General features: G+C 39.6%; 1 protein-coding gene and 1 long non-coding RNA gene across 2 annotated transcripts in view; both read left to right on the top strand.

Annotated features, from left to right (window-relative positions):
- Positions 1–8,069, top strand: part of LOC140997859 (butyrophilin subfamily 3 member A2-like) — a 152,247-nt gene extending 144,178 nt beyond the window's left edge. Inside the window, exons 2-6 of the mRNA XM_073467917.1 lie at positions 186–512; positions 3,302–3,634; positions 5,013–5,034; positions 7,601–7,879; positions 8,045–8,069. Coding sequence (XP_073324018.1) covers positions 186–512; positions 3,302–3,634; positions 5,013–5,034; positions 7,601–7,634 — 716 coding nt within the window. The 3' untranslated portion in view covers positions 7,635–7,879; positions 8,045–8,069. The remainder of the gene's footprint in view (positions 1–185; positions 513–3,301; positions 3,635–5,012; positions 5,035–7,600; positions 7,880–8,044) is intronic.
- LOC140997871 (uncharacterized) lies at positions 8,066–10,620 on the top strand. The gene is made up of 3 exons (XR_012179396.1): positions 8,066–8,146; positions 9,707–9,754; positions 10,567–10,620. It is a non-coding gene; the product is annotated as an uncharacterized lncRNA (long non-coding RNA).
- The last annotated feature ends 2,996 nt before the right edge of the window (positions 10,621–13,616 follow it).

Genomic DNA, 13,616 nt, shown 5'->3' with positions numbered 1-13,616 from the left:
CACAGACACTGAGCTCAGATTTCAGCCGAGAGTCTCATGTTTACAATATTCTTAATCTTGTTAATGAAGAGAAATGTGTTTGTGTTGTGTTGTGTTGTCTCATCCGCTGTGATAATATGCAAATGTTTTCACCTGACGGCTCCGTTGAACATAATGATTCAATTTACTTTATTTTTCTGGTCCAGGTGTCAAAGTGGTCGTGGAAGAAGACAGTGATGCTGTTTTACCCTGTTCCCTCAGCATCAAGGAGGACATCACAGCAAAGACCTTTGACTGGATGAAAGACGGTCATCAGGTGGTGTTCATTTATGTTGCAGGCATTCATTCCAATAACGGCCGTTTAGATCAAGATGAGCAGTTCAAAGGTCGAGTCTCACATTTTCAAGATCAACTGAAGAACGGCAACGCCTCCATAAAGATCCAGAATACAAAGATGGCCGACAGTGGGAACTACAGGTGCTTTTTTCCAGGTCTTCAGCCGAGACAAAGATTCGTCATTGAGCTTGTTGTTGGTGAGTGCTTTCATTAAACAGTTAATGTGCTGTATGACAGGCAGTCATAGTCACATGTTATTAGGATACAATAAAGGTAACTGTCTTCTGCTAGTTACAGAAAAAAAAGTAATCAGATAACTGATACATTTTGTAAAAAAAATAGGGATTATTGTCAGGATTACCATTTTAAACAGTAACAGTAATCAGTAACACCCCCAGGACTGAGTGCTCAGCCCCTCCTGTTCACACTGTGACTCATGACTGCATGAGTGAACAGTGTGACTGTATTGAGTTCACTGAAACTTAACTGGGGACGTTTGAGACTACAAATATCTCTTTATCGACAGTTAGCGGCAGGTTGGCTTCTCACCGTCGTCAGTTAAAACATTGAGGAAGTGGTTCTGGTGTGAAGTTCGTCCTCTGCCTTCAGCTTCAACACGAGGACATCTCTGGATCTTTGTGTTTGTCTGCTGACTCTGTGTGTAACAACACTTGGACAAACCGGTAAGAAAGGTGATATTTACTAGTACGTCACGACCTTCGACTTAGTTTCACTTTCGTCTGACTGCGCTCCAGCCAGCACCCATGTTTATTTGCGATTCGTTCATATACTAGGCATTACGGTAACAACTGATTTCAAAATAAAAGCAAAGAAGGTGAGTTCACATTCATCAGGTCAGTCTGTCAATAATTAATCAATCAATTAATAAACCAACAAATGAATAAATATAACAATCTGACAAAATAAAACAAATTTAGTAAATGTATAAAAATAATTAAACTAATCATTAATAAGTGACTCCTGCCTGTAATTTGTATTTTAAAGATTGTGTCTTTGAGTGTGAACACTTTGTCATCTCAGTTGTGTGAATAATTAGTCAAACTTAGTAATAAAAGATAAAGTTGGAAACATCAAGTGGACCTAAATGACAGACTGTCATTGAGAGTCTTCTCAGAGCATTTACACCCCAGAGTTCACCACAGTATCATATATTTTCACTGTGTGCCTCTAAATTAAGACTGGAATTAAAAGGAAATTCTGTCTCCACTGACCCATTTTAGTTCAGAAGGACAGTTCATGTGTTCACAATGTCAAAGACCCAACAGCAGGACAATATGATGTAGGATTTCAAAATTAAAGCCCTTTAATATTTCATAAATGGGTTATGTTTTCAGCTGACTTTAGATTGATATTAAAACTAAACTTGTCAGCAGTGGTACAGTGTTTTATTATTTCTTTATCTGTTATAAAAAAGGACAAACCATCAGATAAACCAGTTCATTTAACTAAAACAGAAAAGCAAAGGAAACATCAGGGAATGACAGATTTTGGGGCCTTAAAACAGGCTTATTAAAGGACAATTCATGTGAGGTCCTGATTGATAACTGTATATTTGTTTGATCCTCACTGTGCTGTTAAAGGAGTTCAGTGTGTCTTCAGTCGTCGTTTCATTCATCATGAACTGTGTGTGTGTTGAGAGGACGTCTTGTTTTTATACAGCTCCACCTGCTGCACTGCTGAGCCTCCTGTCGTTGTGCACTGCTGTGGTTAACTAGATCAATTCAATACTGAATTACAGATGAATAGTTATTTGTTCTAATTCATCGTTAATAATTATTAGATAATGTTATTTTCTTCAAACTGGGACTTTTCAAAAAGCTACTAACAGCAAATAGTCGTGATGAGTTCATGAAGGTTTTCTAGTGTTTCCCACATGATTTCATGACACTATGGTGGGTGGACCTCGGACCCTTTCAGTCAGTACTGGAGCATATCATAACTTATGTGATCATAACTTATGTGATCATAAATTATGTGATCATAACTTATGTGATCATAAATTATGTGATCATAACTTATGTGATCATAAATTACGTGATCATAACCAAGAACATTCAGAAAATATCAAATCGTAAAATAATAAAGTGTAACACTGCTTTGAGCTTGATGCCTGGTGATGAGTCCAGTCATCACAATAGTGCACAGCTATGACTGTACATGAGAGATCTGTCATGCTATTAAGAGACGTGAAAATATTTCTGTCTTTTGGATCATAATGAAACTGTGGTGGGCTGCTTCGGCACTTTACTGAGCAACTGGGCCGAGTGAGAATGTGCCAAGCTGTTTGATTTAGCCTTTTACATTTGTGCTCACTGTTAGACAGCAAACACACTTATTCAGTGATCACAACTTCAAATGCCTTCACTTAATTCTTGGTGATTTCTGTTTATACAACTAAACAAGCAAAACTTGATCACCAACATTTAACAGAATCACAGACACTGAGCTCAGATTTCAGCCGAGAGTCTCATGTTTACAATATTCTAATCTTGTTAATGAAGAGAAATGTGTTTGTGTTGTGTTGTGTTGTCTCATCCGCTGTGATAATATGCACATGTTTCAAACTGTGAACTCTCTGAGTAAGAAGTCAGAGTGTAAAGAAAGGCTCCAGGTTGTCCAGCGCTGTGAATATCTCTCTGGACAGTGTGAGGGTCTGTCAGCTGCAGTGCAGCAGGTCAGAAGCAGCTCCAAACACATCAGAAAATATCTCTCTTCAAAGGTTCAAAACACAGTTTTCATATCCAGGTCATCCAGGTTTGTTGATGTCATCACTGAAATAACACAGACTGATTTATCAGAGCTGTCTCCTGAGGGAGAATATTTCAGGAGGTGTGATGTGGAGGAAAACTTAAAGCCATAAATCATTTGGTTACTAACTACCATGATGTAAACTGGTGTTTCAGAGCAAATGTTTTCACCTGACGGCTCCGTTGAACATAATGATTACATTCACTTTATTTTTCAGGTCCAGGTGTCAAAGTGGTCGTGGAAGAAGACAGTGATGCTGTTTTACCCTGTTCCCCCAGCACCAAGGAGGACATCACAGGAGAGATCTTTGACTGGAAGAAAGATGATCAGAAGGAGGTGTTCGTGTATGATTCAGGCATTCATTACAATAACGGCCTCACAGGTCAAGATCAGCAGTTCACAGGTCGAGTCTCACATTTTCAAGATCAACTGAAGAACGGCAACGCCTCCATAAAGATCCAGAATACAAAGATGGCCGACAGCGGGAACTACAGCTGCGATTTTCCACATATTCAGCCGAGACAAACATTCAACATTGAGCTTGTTGTTGGTGAGTGCTTTCATTAAACAGTTAATGTGCTGTATGACAGGCAGTCATAGTCACATGTTATTAGGATACAATAAAGGTAACTGTATTCTGTTAGTTACAGAAAAAGAAGTAATCAGATTACTGATACATTTTGTAAAAAAAATATGGATTATTGTCAGGATTACCATTTTAAACAGTAACAGTAATCAGTAACACCCCCAGGACTGAGTGCTCAGCCCCTCCTGTTCACTCATGACTAGATGAGTACAAGAAGCGACCCCTGGCGGCTGTGGCTCAGGGGTAGAGCCAGCTTCTTGTTATCGGAAGGTCACTGGTTCGATTCCCCTGGTCTGCATGTCGAAGTGTCCAAGAAACTGAACCCCTGAATTACCGTAAGTCGCTTTGGACAAAAGCGTCTGCTAAATGTAAATGAACAGTGTGACTGTATTAAGTTCAAGAGAACTCTGCTGTGACGTATGTGGACGCCACCACAAAGATGAGAGTTCATATCAGGAGAACATCAACAGTCTTGCACAGAGAACAATCTACTGCTTTACTGCTTCCACCAAAATTAGCAGGTCAACACAGGTTTTTAAACGCAGGTCAATCTGCTACAAATCACCTATTGACCCCATTCCCACTTCACGCTGGGCAAGGCAGCCCGTCTGATTTTTATCTGAAGCGTTACGTTGTACGTCACTGAGGTCACGTTTCACATCACGCATGCGCCGTAACCAGGGAACAACTCCAGTTAAAGTAAACACAAGCAGTAGGCAGCATGGAGGCCGGTGACGATGTCACGTTGATCACCGGTTTGTGTGTTTTACTAAAATGTATTTTACAAACTCAACGCTGACTGAATGATTTTCGAGCACCTGCACATCCCAAATTCCTTTGTTATTAATGTGGCAACACCAGGTGTTGATAACGTATCATCACTTTGTGTGGCGGGAAAATATGTCAGAGGTGATAAAAACCCATGTCTACTGCAGAGACGATTGACGAGTGTAAATGCAGAGTTCACTCATTCCCATTGCAAACAAATGCCTGATCTTAGCGGGTTTAAGTTGGATATTTGACCAGTGGGAACGGGGTGAGCAGATTCCTGAGACAGATCCTGGTCAACTTTTCCAGAGGAGCAATAGAAATCATCCTGACTGGAAACATCCCACACTGGCTGGTTGGATCACGGCCCTGGACAGGAAGGCTCTGCAGCGGTTTTCTTGTCTGATGCATCTTCTCACCCACTCAGTTATCAGATGATAGTTTAAACATGCAGCTCCCTCATTAAATATGTGGCCTTTGATGCACTGAAAAATGAATCCATTAATAACATGTAACAAGTTCATAATCTCACCCATTCATTGTGCAAAAAATAATGTTCTTATTTATCTTTCAGAGCCGATCTTGAGAAATCCCAGGTGAGTGATGATGTCACTGATCTCTGCACCTGTCAGGTGTGCTACAACTCTCTGTGCCTCAGTATCACTCAAAGGTTTTGATACAGTGACTCCATGTAGACGTGTTGTTCTCACAGTGCAGCAGGTTGACATGAGCAGAGGGACAACCAGCAGCTGCAGGTTAACAGACATCATGTCAGCTGATCGCTTTAAGCTGATGTTGCATCTGAGCTTCAGATACTGTTGTCTGCTCAGACTGATACAGGACAGTGTGTTTAAATGAAGATTTTCTGATTAGATGAAACTATGGTCAAAACAAAGCTGATCTTCTGGTTACATTCCTTGTAAAGAAACAGAATGAGGTAGTCGCTGTCTTTCACATCTTATTACATGCAGACCTGCAGACTGTGCAGTCAGGGCAGGATTAGGTGAAGACATCAGCACTAATAACAATCACCAGGCAGAAATGTTGGACTGCTTTCCTGATGTACTGCTGTTTCCTATTCCCCTGAGAGGAAGAGACGATCTCTTTGGCTAAGAAACGAGTTTGGTTTCGATGTTACTGTGTAACACACCAAAAGTTTGGAATTGGTCCTGTAGATGGCCTCAGCAGGCAGCTGCACCTCTACTGCAGCGTCAGGCTTTTGGGGCAACTCCGACTGTGAAAGTTGAGTGAAGGCTACGGTTACTTTTCCCATTGGAGGAACTGGAGTTGCAGCTATTAGATCTGTTTTGTTACTAGAAACTCACGGGAAAAGTCTCCTCTGAAATCTTGCAAGGTGGTGACCTCAAAATGCTGGTGTGTAGTTGAAAGATGACCCTTGTGTAAAACTGGGCTTTTTTCTGCTGCAGATGATGGAAATATTGTTTAAATTGCTGCTACATGACCAGAGAAAACAGACAGAGGGCACAAATACTGCCGCTGATGGGTGAAGTACTGCAAGATTTAGTTCGGAGTCCATTTTGAAACAGGAAACAGTATGATGGCCAGCTGGTTATAAACAATATATGCAGTCATGGTCAACACTTTACGTCCACTTGTAAAGAACATGTTCATCATGGCAGCCTTCAGCTCCAATGATTTCTACAGCTCTCATGTTTCTGTGATGAATAAGTGGAACACAAACTACTTTGTCACTAAAAACATTCATGAAGTTTGATTCAGATCTGAATTTATTATCGGCCTTCTGAAAATGTGACCAAATCTGCTGGATCATAAATATACATACAGTAATTCTAATATTTGTTTAAATGTTTCTCAGCCATTTTCACCTCAGTCACATTCTGTTGATAACCATCCACAAGCTTCTGGTCGTCCTGGCTGAATTTTAACCCCTCCTCTTGACAGAATCAGTGAAGTTCAACTAAATGTGTTGGCTTCCTGGCTCTGACTTGTTTCTTCAGTACAGTCCACATGTTCCTGAGTTATCCAGTCCTTTACCACTCGTGATGTGTGTTTGGGATCATTGTCCTGTTGGATCACCCAACTGCCCCCAGGACCCAATCTTCTGGCTGATGATTTTAGGTTTTACTAAATTTGGAGATGATCCTCCTTCTTCATTATTCCATTTACTTTCTTTAGAGCAGCAGATCCACTGACAGCAGAACAGCTCTTTAGACTTTCCCTTTGTAGTGTTTGAGTCTGATGGCTGCATCAAACAAGTCCTATTAAAATGGGCCCAGAAAAGTCAGCAGCTGTTGTCAATCAGAATCACTCAGAAGAAGTTAAGATGCTACAAAGAACATTTGATTCAAACAACTTTCTATAATCATCTAAAATGATTGTTCAAGTTACTGTATGTATATTTATGATCCAGCAGATTTGGTCACATTTTCAGAAGACCGATAATAAAGTCAGATCTGAACCAAACTTCATGAATGTTTTTAGTGACAAAGTAGTTTGTGTTCCACTTATTCATCACAGAAACATGAGAGCTGTAGAAATCATTGGAGCTGAAGGCTGCCATGATGAACATGTTCTTTACAAGTGTTTGTAAAGTGTTGACCATGACTGTGTTACATCTAAACAGTCACTACAATATGTTTCTGAAAGCATTTTAGGCAGCAATGGGCAGAGTAGTGACAGACTCTTGGTTCATAGTTGCACCATCGGGTTCAGACAGTTTGATCAGAGTTTGGTGAGATGATCCTCACACGATACAAGAGAGACGGGCAGCTTTGTCTCCTTCTCAACATCTGACTGTATCTTTGTGTCCGTGCATCAACAGTCTGTAGTTGATATGACAGCCCTGAAATCTGAAGGGTGACGTGTTTTGGCAGAGTTTTGCAGGTAAAAAGGTGAGGGGTCTCTGGGTGCAGGCAAAATAGAGAGAAGTTTAACATTGTTCATTTGTGTTTAGCACCAACATTGTAGTGACACAACGCTGGTTGTAAATCTAGTGTGAGCCTCACATTGTGCTTTTCTGCTTCTCTCCTGTCTTCTCTCTTAAACACAGTGTTTCAGTCAGTGACGGGATAAAAACAACATGATTACATCACTAGAGCCTTAGTTATACTTGATATCTCACAGTCCAGTAGTAAATGCTGTGCTGCCCTTAATAAGCTGCTGTTTATATTGTGTTCACAGGTGCATCTCCAAAGCCATACGTCACCACACTTAATCAAACAAAGGACAGATCACTGCTGCAGTGTGAAGTTCAAGGAGCTTTTCCAAAACCTAAAGTCGAGTGGCAGGACAGCGCTGGAAACATCCTTCCTGCTGAGGAGCCTCAGGTCTCAGAGAGAGGAGGCCGTTACTACGTTACCCTCAACACCACTGTGACCAAGACTGACCTCTACCGCTGTGTAGCCACACAGGAGGACATTAGCCATCAGATATATGCTGAGACCTTTGTGCTGTTAAATGGTGAGATTTCTTTCCTGATGGTTTGGTCATCAAAGAATTTTCATTGTTCACGTGTTATTAAATTTACATTTAATTGTTGTTTCTGTGGAGTCTATGTTCAGGTTAATGTACATGATATGCAGCAACATTCTGAGTTTTACATTAACTTTTTGTGATGTGTTTCAGAGGACTTATCCAGAGAAGTGGAGCGGTGGAGGACGGCAACTATAGTCCTTGCTGTGGCTGTTGCAGTTTTACTTCTGGTTGCTGCTGTAATGTGCTGTATATGTAAGTTTATATCATGTATTACACCAACATATCCATCATGTGCAGACATCAACATTACAGATACATTGTGTGATACGATCACGTCCAGACAGTTTGTTTCTGTCTCCTCAGATTTGAACCCTTCTGTTTATTTACATGAGGCCTCTGGTTCTAATACTGACTGATTAAATTAAAGTTAATCACTTAATTCACTTAACTTCCATCAGACAGACCTCTGAACATCACTCACTCATGTTCTTCGTATAGTTCACAAGTGAACATTTGAAAGTGGAGGCTCTACATCCTGAAGCTTTCTGCTGATAAACACAATTGAGACAAACAAAAAGGCTCATCTAGATACAAGTTAATACTTTTAAAGAGGCGATATGTCATTTTGTAGAAGTTCAAACTCAGAATTTTAATATTTACAATATTAATGAGTAATAATTAATGCAAACTGAGAAATATGTATTTTTTCCAAAGCTGAATCAACAAGTTGTTCTCAGAGGAAAATAAGGTCCCAGAACACTGTTTGAAGGTAGAAAGGTGGCAGGGTCCGCCACATATAAACAAAGTAAAACAGTATGAAATTGTTTATTCAGTCATGAAAACAAATCAGTCAATGAAGATCTTTCTCTTCTGATTAAAAGTCTTTCACAAAACTACAGAATGCTCCTTTAATCCAGTTTATCATTTAATGAATGATGCTTTGGATTAACTCTCAAAATGGTTTGGTAAAAGACATCTGACTGCAGAAACGGACTTAAAACAGACGCACTGGACTCGTTTTCCAGATCTGAAGCTTTAACACTTCTGGTTTGAATGTTGTAGGTCTGAATATGTCAGGCTGTAGCCTTTAAAGGGACAGTTCAACACTTTAAGTAAAACCCTTACCAGTGTCAGCTTCTTTCACAGAGACTGATGGCTGATTGATTCCACTGTTACATGTCTGTCTGTTGATTGTGGAGTTAAACTCAGGAGGTGGTTAGCTTAGCTTAGCATAAAGACTGGAAGCAGAAGGAAACAGACTTAAGTTAGAAATACACCTTCAGCACCAGGCTAACGGTTTCACCCTGTTTATGGGTTTGATGCTAAAGCTCGGCTAATGGCTTCCTGATCCCATCAGACTCCATATTGATAATGAATGAATTGATTAAGTTATGAAGCCAAAGAGCTGAACATGTTCTGGTATCAGCTCTGTGACTCACAGCTGTTGGTGCTCATTATTAACACTCAGGTGTCAAAGTGCTTCATTTGGCAGCAGAGTGAGTTTGAATTGGATGTTTATAATAATCCTAATATGTAGTGATGAAGCTGAAATCATGACGTGTCATTAAATGTGAGACGGTGATCTAATGTTATGTTTGGTGGTCGACCTCAGTGTAACATTGAACATTGAGATTCTTCTGTAAAACAATGAAAGTAAAACTGAAACCGTTCAGAGCAACTTTTCACTCTCCATTCTTGACTGTTTGAAAACAGACTTTTAAAAGATGATGCAAACATTAAAATCTGCACCAAAATCATTTCTGTGTGATGTAAAAGTCGACTTTCTGTAATGTCAACTTTTGTTTTCTGCAGGTTATCGTCGGGGGAAAAAGCTTTTATATTGTCGGAATATTGTGAATGGTAAGTCTCCTCTCAGCAATGTTTGTTCATAACAAATTACATTTACTTCACTTTCAACAAATCCCTCAAAACTTCTTACAATCACCAGAGAAGTTTGTTCTCCTCCTCCACTTTCTGATATGTTCCCTTTACTCACAGATTAATTTTCTTTTGTTGTTGTTTCCTTTGTTAAGTGACTTTAGTATCTAGAAAAGCACTATACGTTTAATGTATCATTATTATTATTTACATTACATATACCTGAATAAATTGTACTTTTCTTAGTAGTTTATTACAGAATACTTTTACTTGAGTAGATTATCAGCTGGCAATCAAAATCAATGGAACAAAATGAAACTTTGTCTTGTGCACAAAGAATAAAGAACTTCTTCTATTACCTGCTGAATTAACGACAAGACCCAAATAATTAAGGATTCATCATAGTGAGCGTCTCACAAAGTTGATAAAGTTTGTCCAAACTCAACAACTTACAAAACTGAGTGATTTTATAAAGGAGTCTGGTGAGTTTCTCTCCCTTTTCATCCTCTTCTCTCTCTCTTCATCTCCTTGCTGTAGTATGTTGGTGTTGTAGTTTGCCGTCTGTTGTAGTGACGGACGTCCTCTAATTGTTGTTAATAACTATTTAATATAAGTTTTACTTCTACTTGAGAACTTATTTTTGGCTTCTCTACCCACTGAATATGTATTTCTGATTCTGGAGTGAACTGTCCCTTTGAGCCAGTTCATCATCTGACATGAGATCCTTTACATTAATACTTAGTAATATAAAAGTTGACTTGATGTAATGTAAACTTTTGTTTTGTCTTCTGCAGATCCTCATCTGTGGAAAAAGCCTCCTCCAGATGGTCCAGAGGAAGACTCGGAAGGTAAGTCACCTCTCACAATGTTGGTTCATAACAAATTACATTTACTCAACTTTCAACAAATCCCTCAAAACACACCTCTTCAAAACTTCTTACAATCACCAGAGAAGTTTGTTCTCCTCCTCCACTTTCTGATATGTTCCCTTTACTCACAGATTCATTTTCTTTTGTTGTTTCCTTTGTTAAGTGACTTTAGTATCTAGAAAAGCACTATACGTTTAATGTATCATCATTATTATTTACATTACATATACTTGAGTCAGTTTTTTGAATAAACTGTACTTTTCTGAGTAGTTTATTACAGAATACTTTTACTTGAGTAGATTGTCAGCTGGTCCCAGGTCTGCTGCTGCTCTGTTATCTACCACAGCCACGCCTCCACATGACATGAAGCAGGATAATGACTGAAGCTACAGCAGGAGTTTGGCTTCCTAATAACGCTAACCGCTAATATTCACAGACGCATTAACAACACACAGTACAATGAGCTGCAGAGCATCAGAGAACAGAGCTGACACTGAGCTGACAGAGAGCAGTAAGCATGGCGGCAGGAATGAAGGGTGCAGAGGTGCTGCAGCTCCCCTAAAACAAGGCATTATTAAAAACACTGATCGATAGGAGTGATCAGACTTGTAGCAGAGACAGAGAGAGAGAGAGAGCTCATATGTGGACGAGCAGGAAAGAGGGACAGAAGTGTCCACAGGACTTAAAAACTGTTGTTGATCATGAAGCGTAAGATTTCTCTACAACTCTGTGATTTGTCAGTCAGGGTCTCTGTGACCAACAGGAAGATCAGCGTTATATTCGCCCCTCTCCTCTATGAAACGTCTGTATCCTCACTGAGCTGCATTATTATAAACTATGAGGCTGTTTATTCAGGCAGTAACGTGCGTCTCTGTTGAGCCGGTCAGGCTGTAACCTTTAACAGTTCAACACTTTAAGTAATAACATCACCAGTATTAGATTCAGGAGGTGGTTAGCTTAGCTTAGCATAAAGACTGGAAGCAGAAGGAAACAGACTAAAGTTAGAAATACACCTTCAGCACCAGGCTAACTGTTTCACCCTGTTTATGGGTTTGATGCTAAAGCTAGGCTAATGGCTTCCTGATCCCATCAGACTCCATATTGATAATGAATGAATTGATTAAGTTATGAAGCCAAAGAGCTGAACATGTTCTGGTATCAGCTCTGTGACTCACAGCTGTTGGTGCTCATTATTAACACTCAGGTGTCAAAGTGCTTCATTTGGCAGCAGAGTGAGTTTGAATTGGATGTTTATAATAATCCTAATATGTAGTGATGAAGCTGAAATCATGACGTGTCATTAAATGTGAGACGGTGATCTAATGTTATGTTTGGTGGTCGACCTCAGTGAAACATTGAACATTGAGATTCTTCTGTAAAACAACAAAAGTAAAACTGAAACCGCTCAGAGCAACTTTTCACTCTCCATTCTTGACTGTTTGAAAACAGACTTTTAAAAGATGATGCAAACATTAAAATCTGCACCAAAATCATTTCTGTGTGATATAAAAGTCGACTTTATGTAATGTAAACTTTTGTTTTCTGCAGGTTTCTGTCTGATGGAAATGCCTCCTACAGATGATCCAGAGATGTTACGTAAGTCACCTCTCACAATGTTGGTTCATAACAAATTACATTTACTCCACTTTCAACAAATCCCTCAAAACACACCTCTTCAAAACTTCTTACAATCACCAGAGAAGTTTGTTCTCCTCCTCCACTTTCTGATATGTTCCCTTTACTCACAGATTCATTTTCTTTTGTTGTTGTTTCCTTTAAGTGACTTTAGTATCTAGAAAAGCACTATACGTTTAATGTATCATTATTATTATTGACATTACATATACTTGAGTCACTTTTTTGAATAAATTGTACTTTTCTGAGTAGTTTATTACAGAATACTTTTACTTGAGTAGATTGTCAGCTGGTCCCAGGTCTGCTGCTGCTCTGTTATCTACCACAGCCACGCCTCCACATGACATGAAGCAGGATAATGACTGAAGCTACAGCAGGAGTTTGGCTTTCTAATAACGCTAACCGCTAATATTCACAGACGCATTAACAACACACAGTACAATGAGCTGCAGAGCATCAGAGAACAGAGCTGACACTGAGCTGACAGAGAGCAGTAAGCATGGCGGCAGGAACGAAGGGTGCAGAGGTGCTGCAGCTCCCCTAAAACAAGGCAGTATTAAAAACACTGATCGATAGGAGTGATCAGACTTGTAGCAGAGACAGAGAGAGAGAGCTCATATGTGGACGAGCAGGAAAGAGGGACAGAAGTGTCCACAGGACTTAAAAACTGTTGTTGATCATGAAGCGTAAGATTTCTCTACAACTCTCCTCTATGAAACGTCTGTATCCTCACTGAGCTGCATTATTATAAACTATGAGGCTGTTTATTCAGGCAGTAACGTGCGTCTCTGTTGAGCCGGTCAGGCTGAAACCTTTAACAGTTCAACACTTTAAGTAATAACATCACCAGTATTAGACTCAGGAGGTGGTTAGCTTAGCTTAGCATAAAGACTGGAAGCAGAAGGAAACAGACTAAAGTTAGAAATACACCTTCAGCACCAGGCTAACTGTTTCACCCTGTTTATGGGTTTGATGCTAAAGCTAGGCTAATGGCTTCCTGATCCCATCAGACTCCATATTGATAATGAATGAATTGATTAAGTTATGAAGCCAAAGAGCTGAACATGTTCTGGTATCAGCTCTGTGACTCACAGCTGTGATTGCTCAGTGATCATTATTAACAGTTGAGTTTGAAATAGATGTTTATAATAATCCTGACAGGAAGTGATGGAAGCTGAAATCTTGACATAATTAAATGTGAGTCAGTGATTTAACAGGTTGAGGATTTATGTTTGGTGGTCGAGTTCAGAGTCGTCTTTAAAACACACTGACTGAAACCATTCAGATAAATCTTTCACTCTCCATTACTGACTGTTTGAAACAGACTTCAGAAAGATGAA

Source organism: Pagrus major, chromosome 6 (genome assembly GCF_040436345.1).
Source record: "Pagrus major chromosome 6, Pma_NU_1.0".
NCBI classification, from domain to species: domain Eukaryota; kingdom Metazoa; phylum Chordata; class Actinopteri; order Spariformes; family Sparidae; genus Pagrus; species Pagrus major.
The sequence above is the reverse complement of the archived record's forward strand: the minus strand, read 5'-3'. Positions and strand labels throughout refer to the sequence as shown.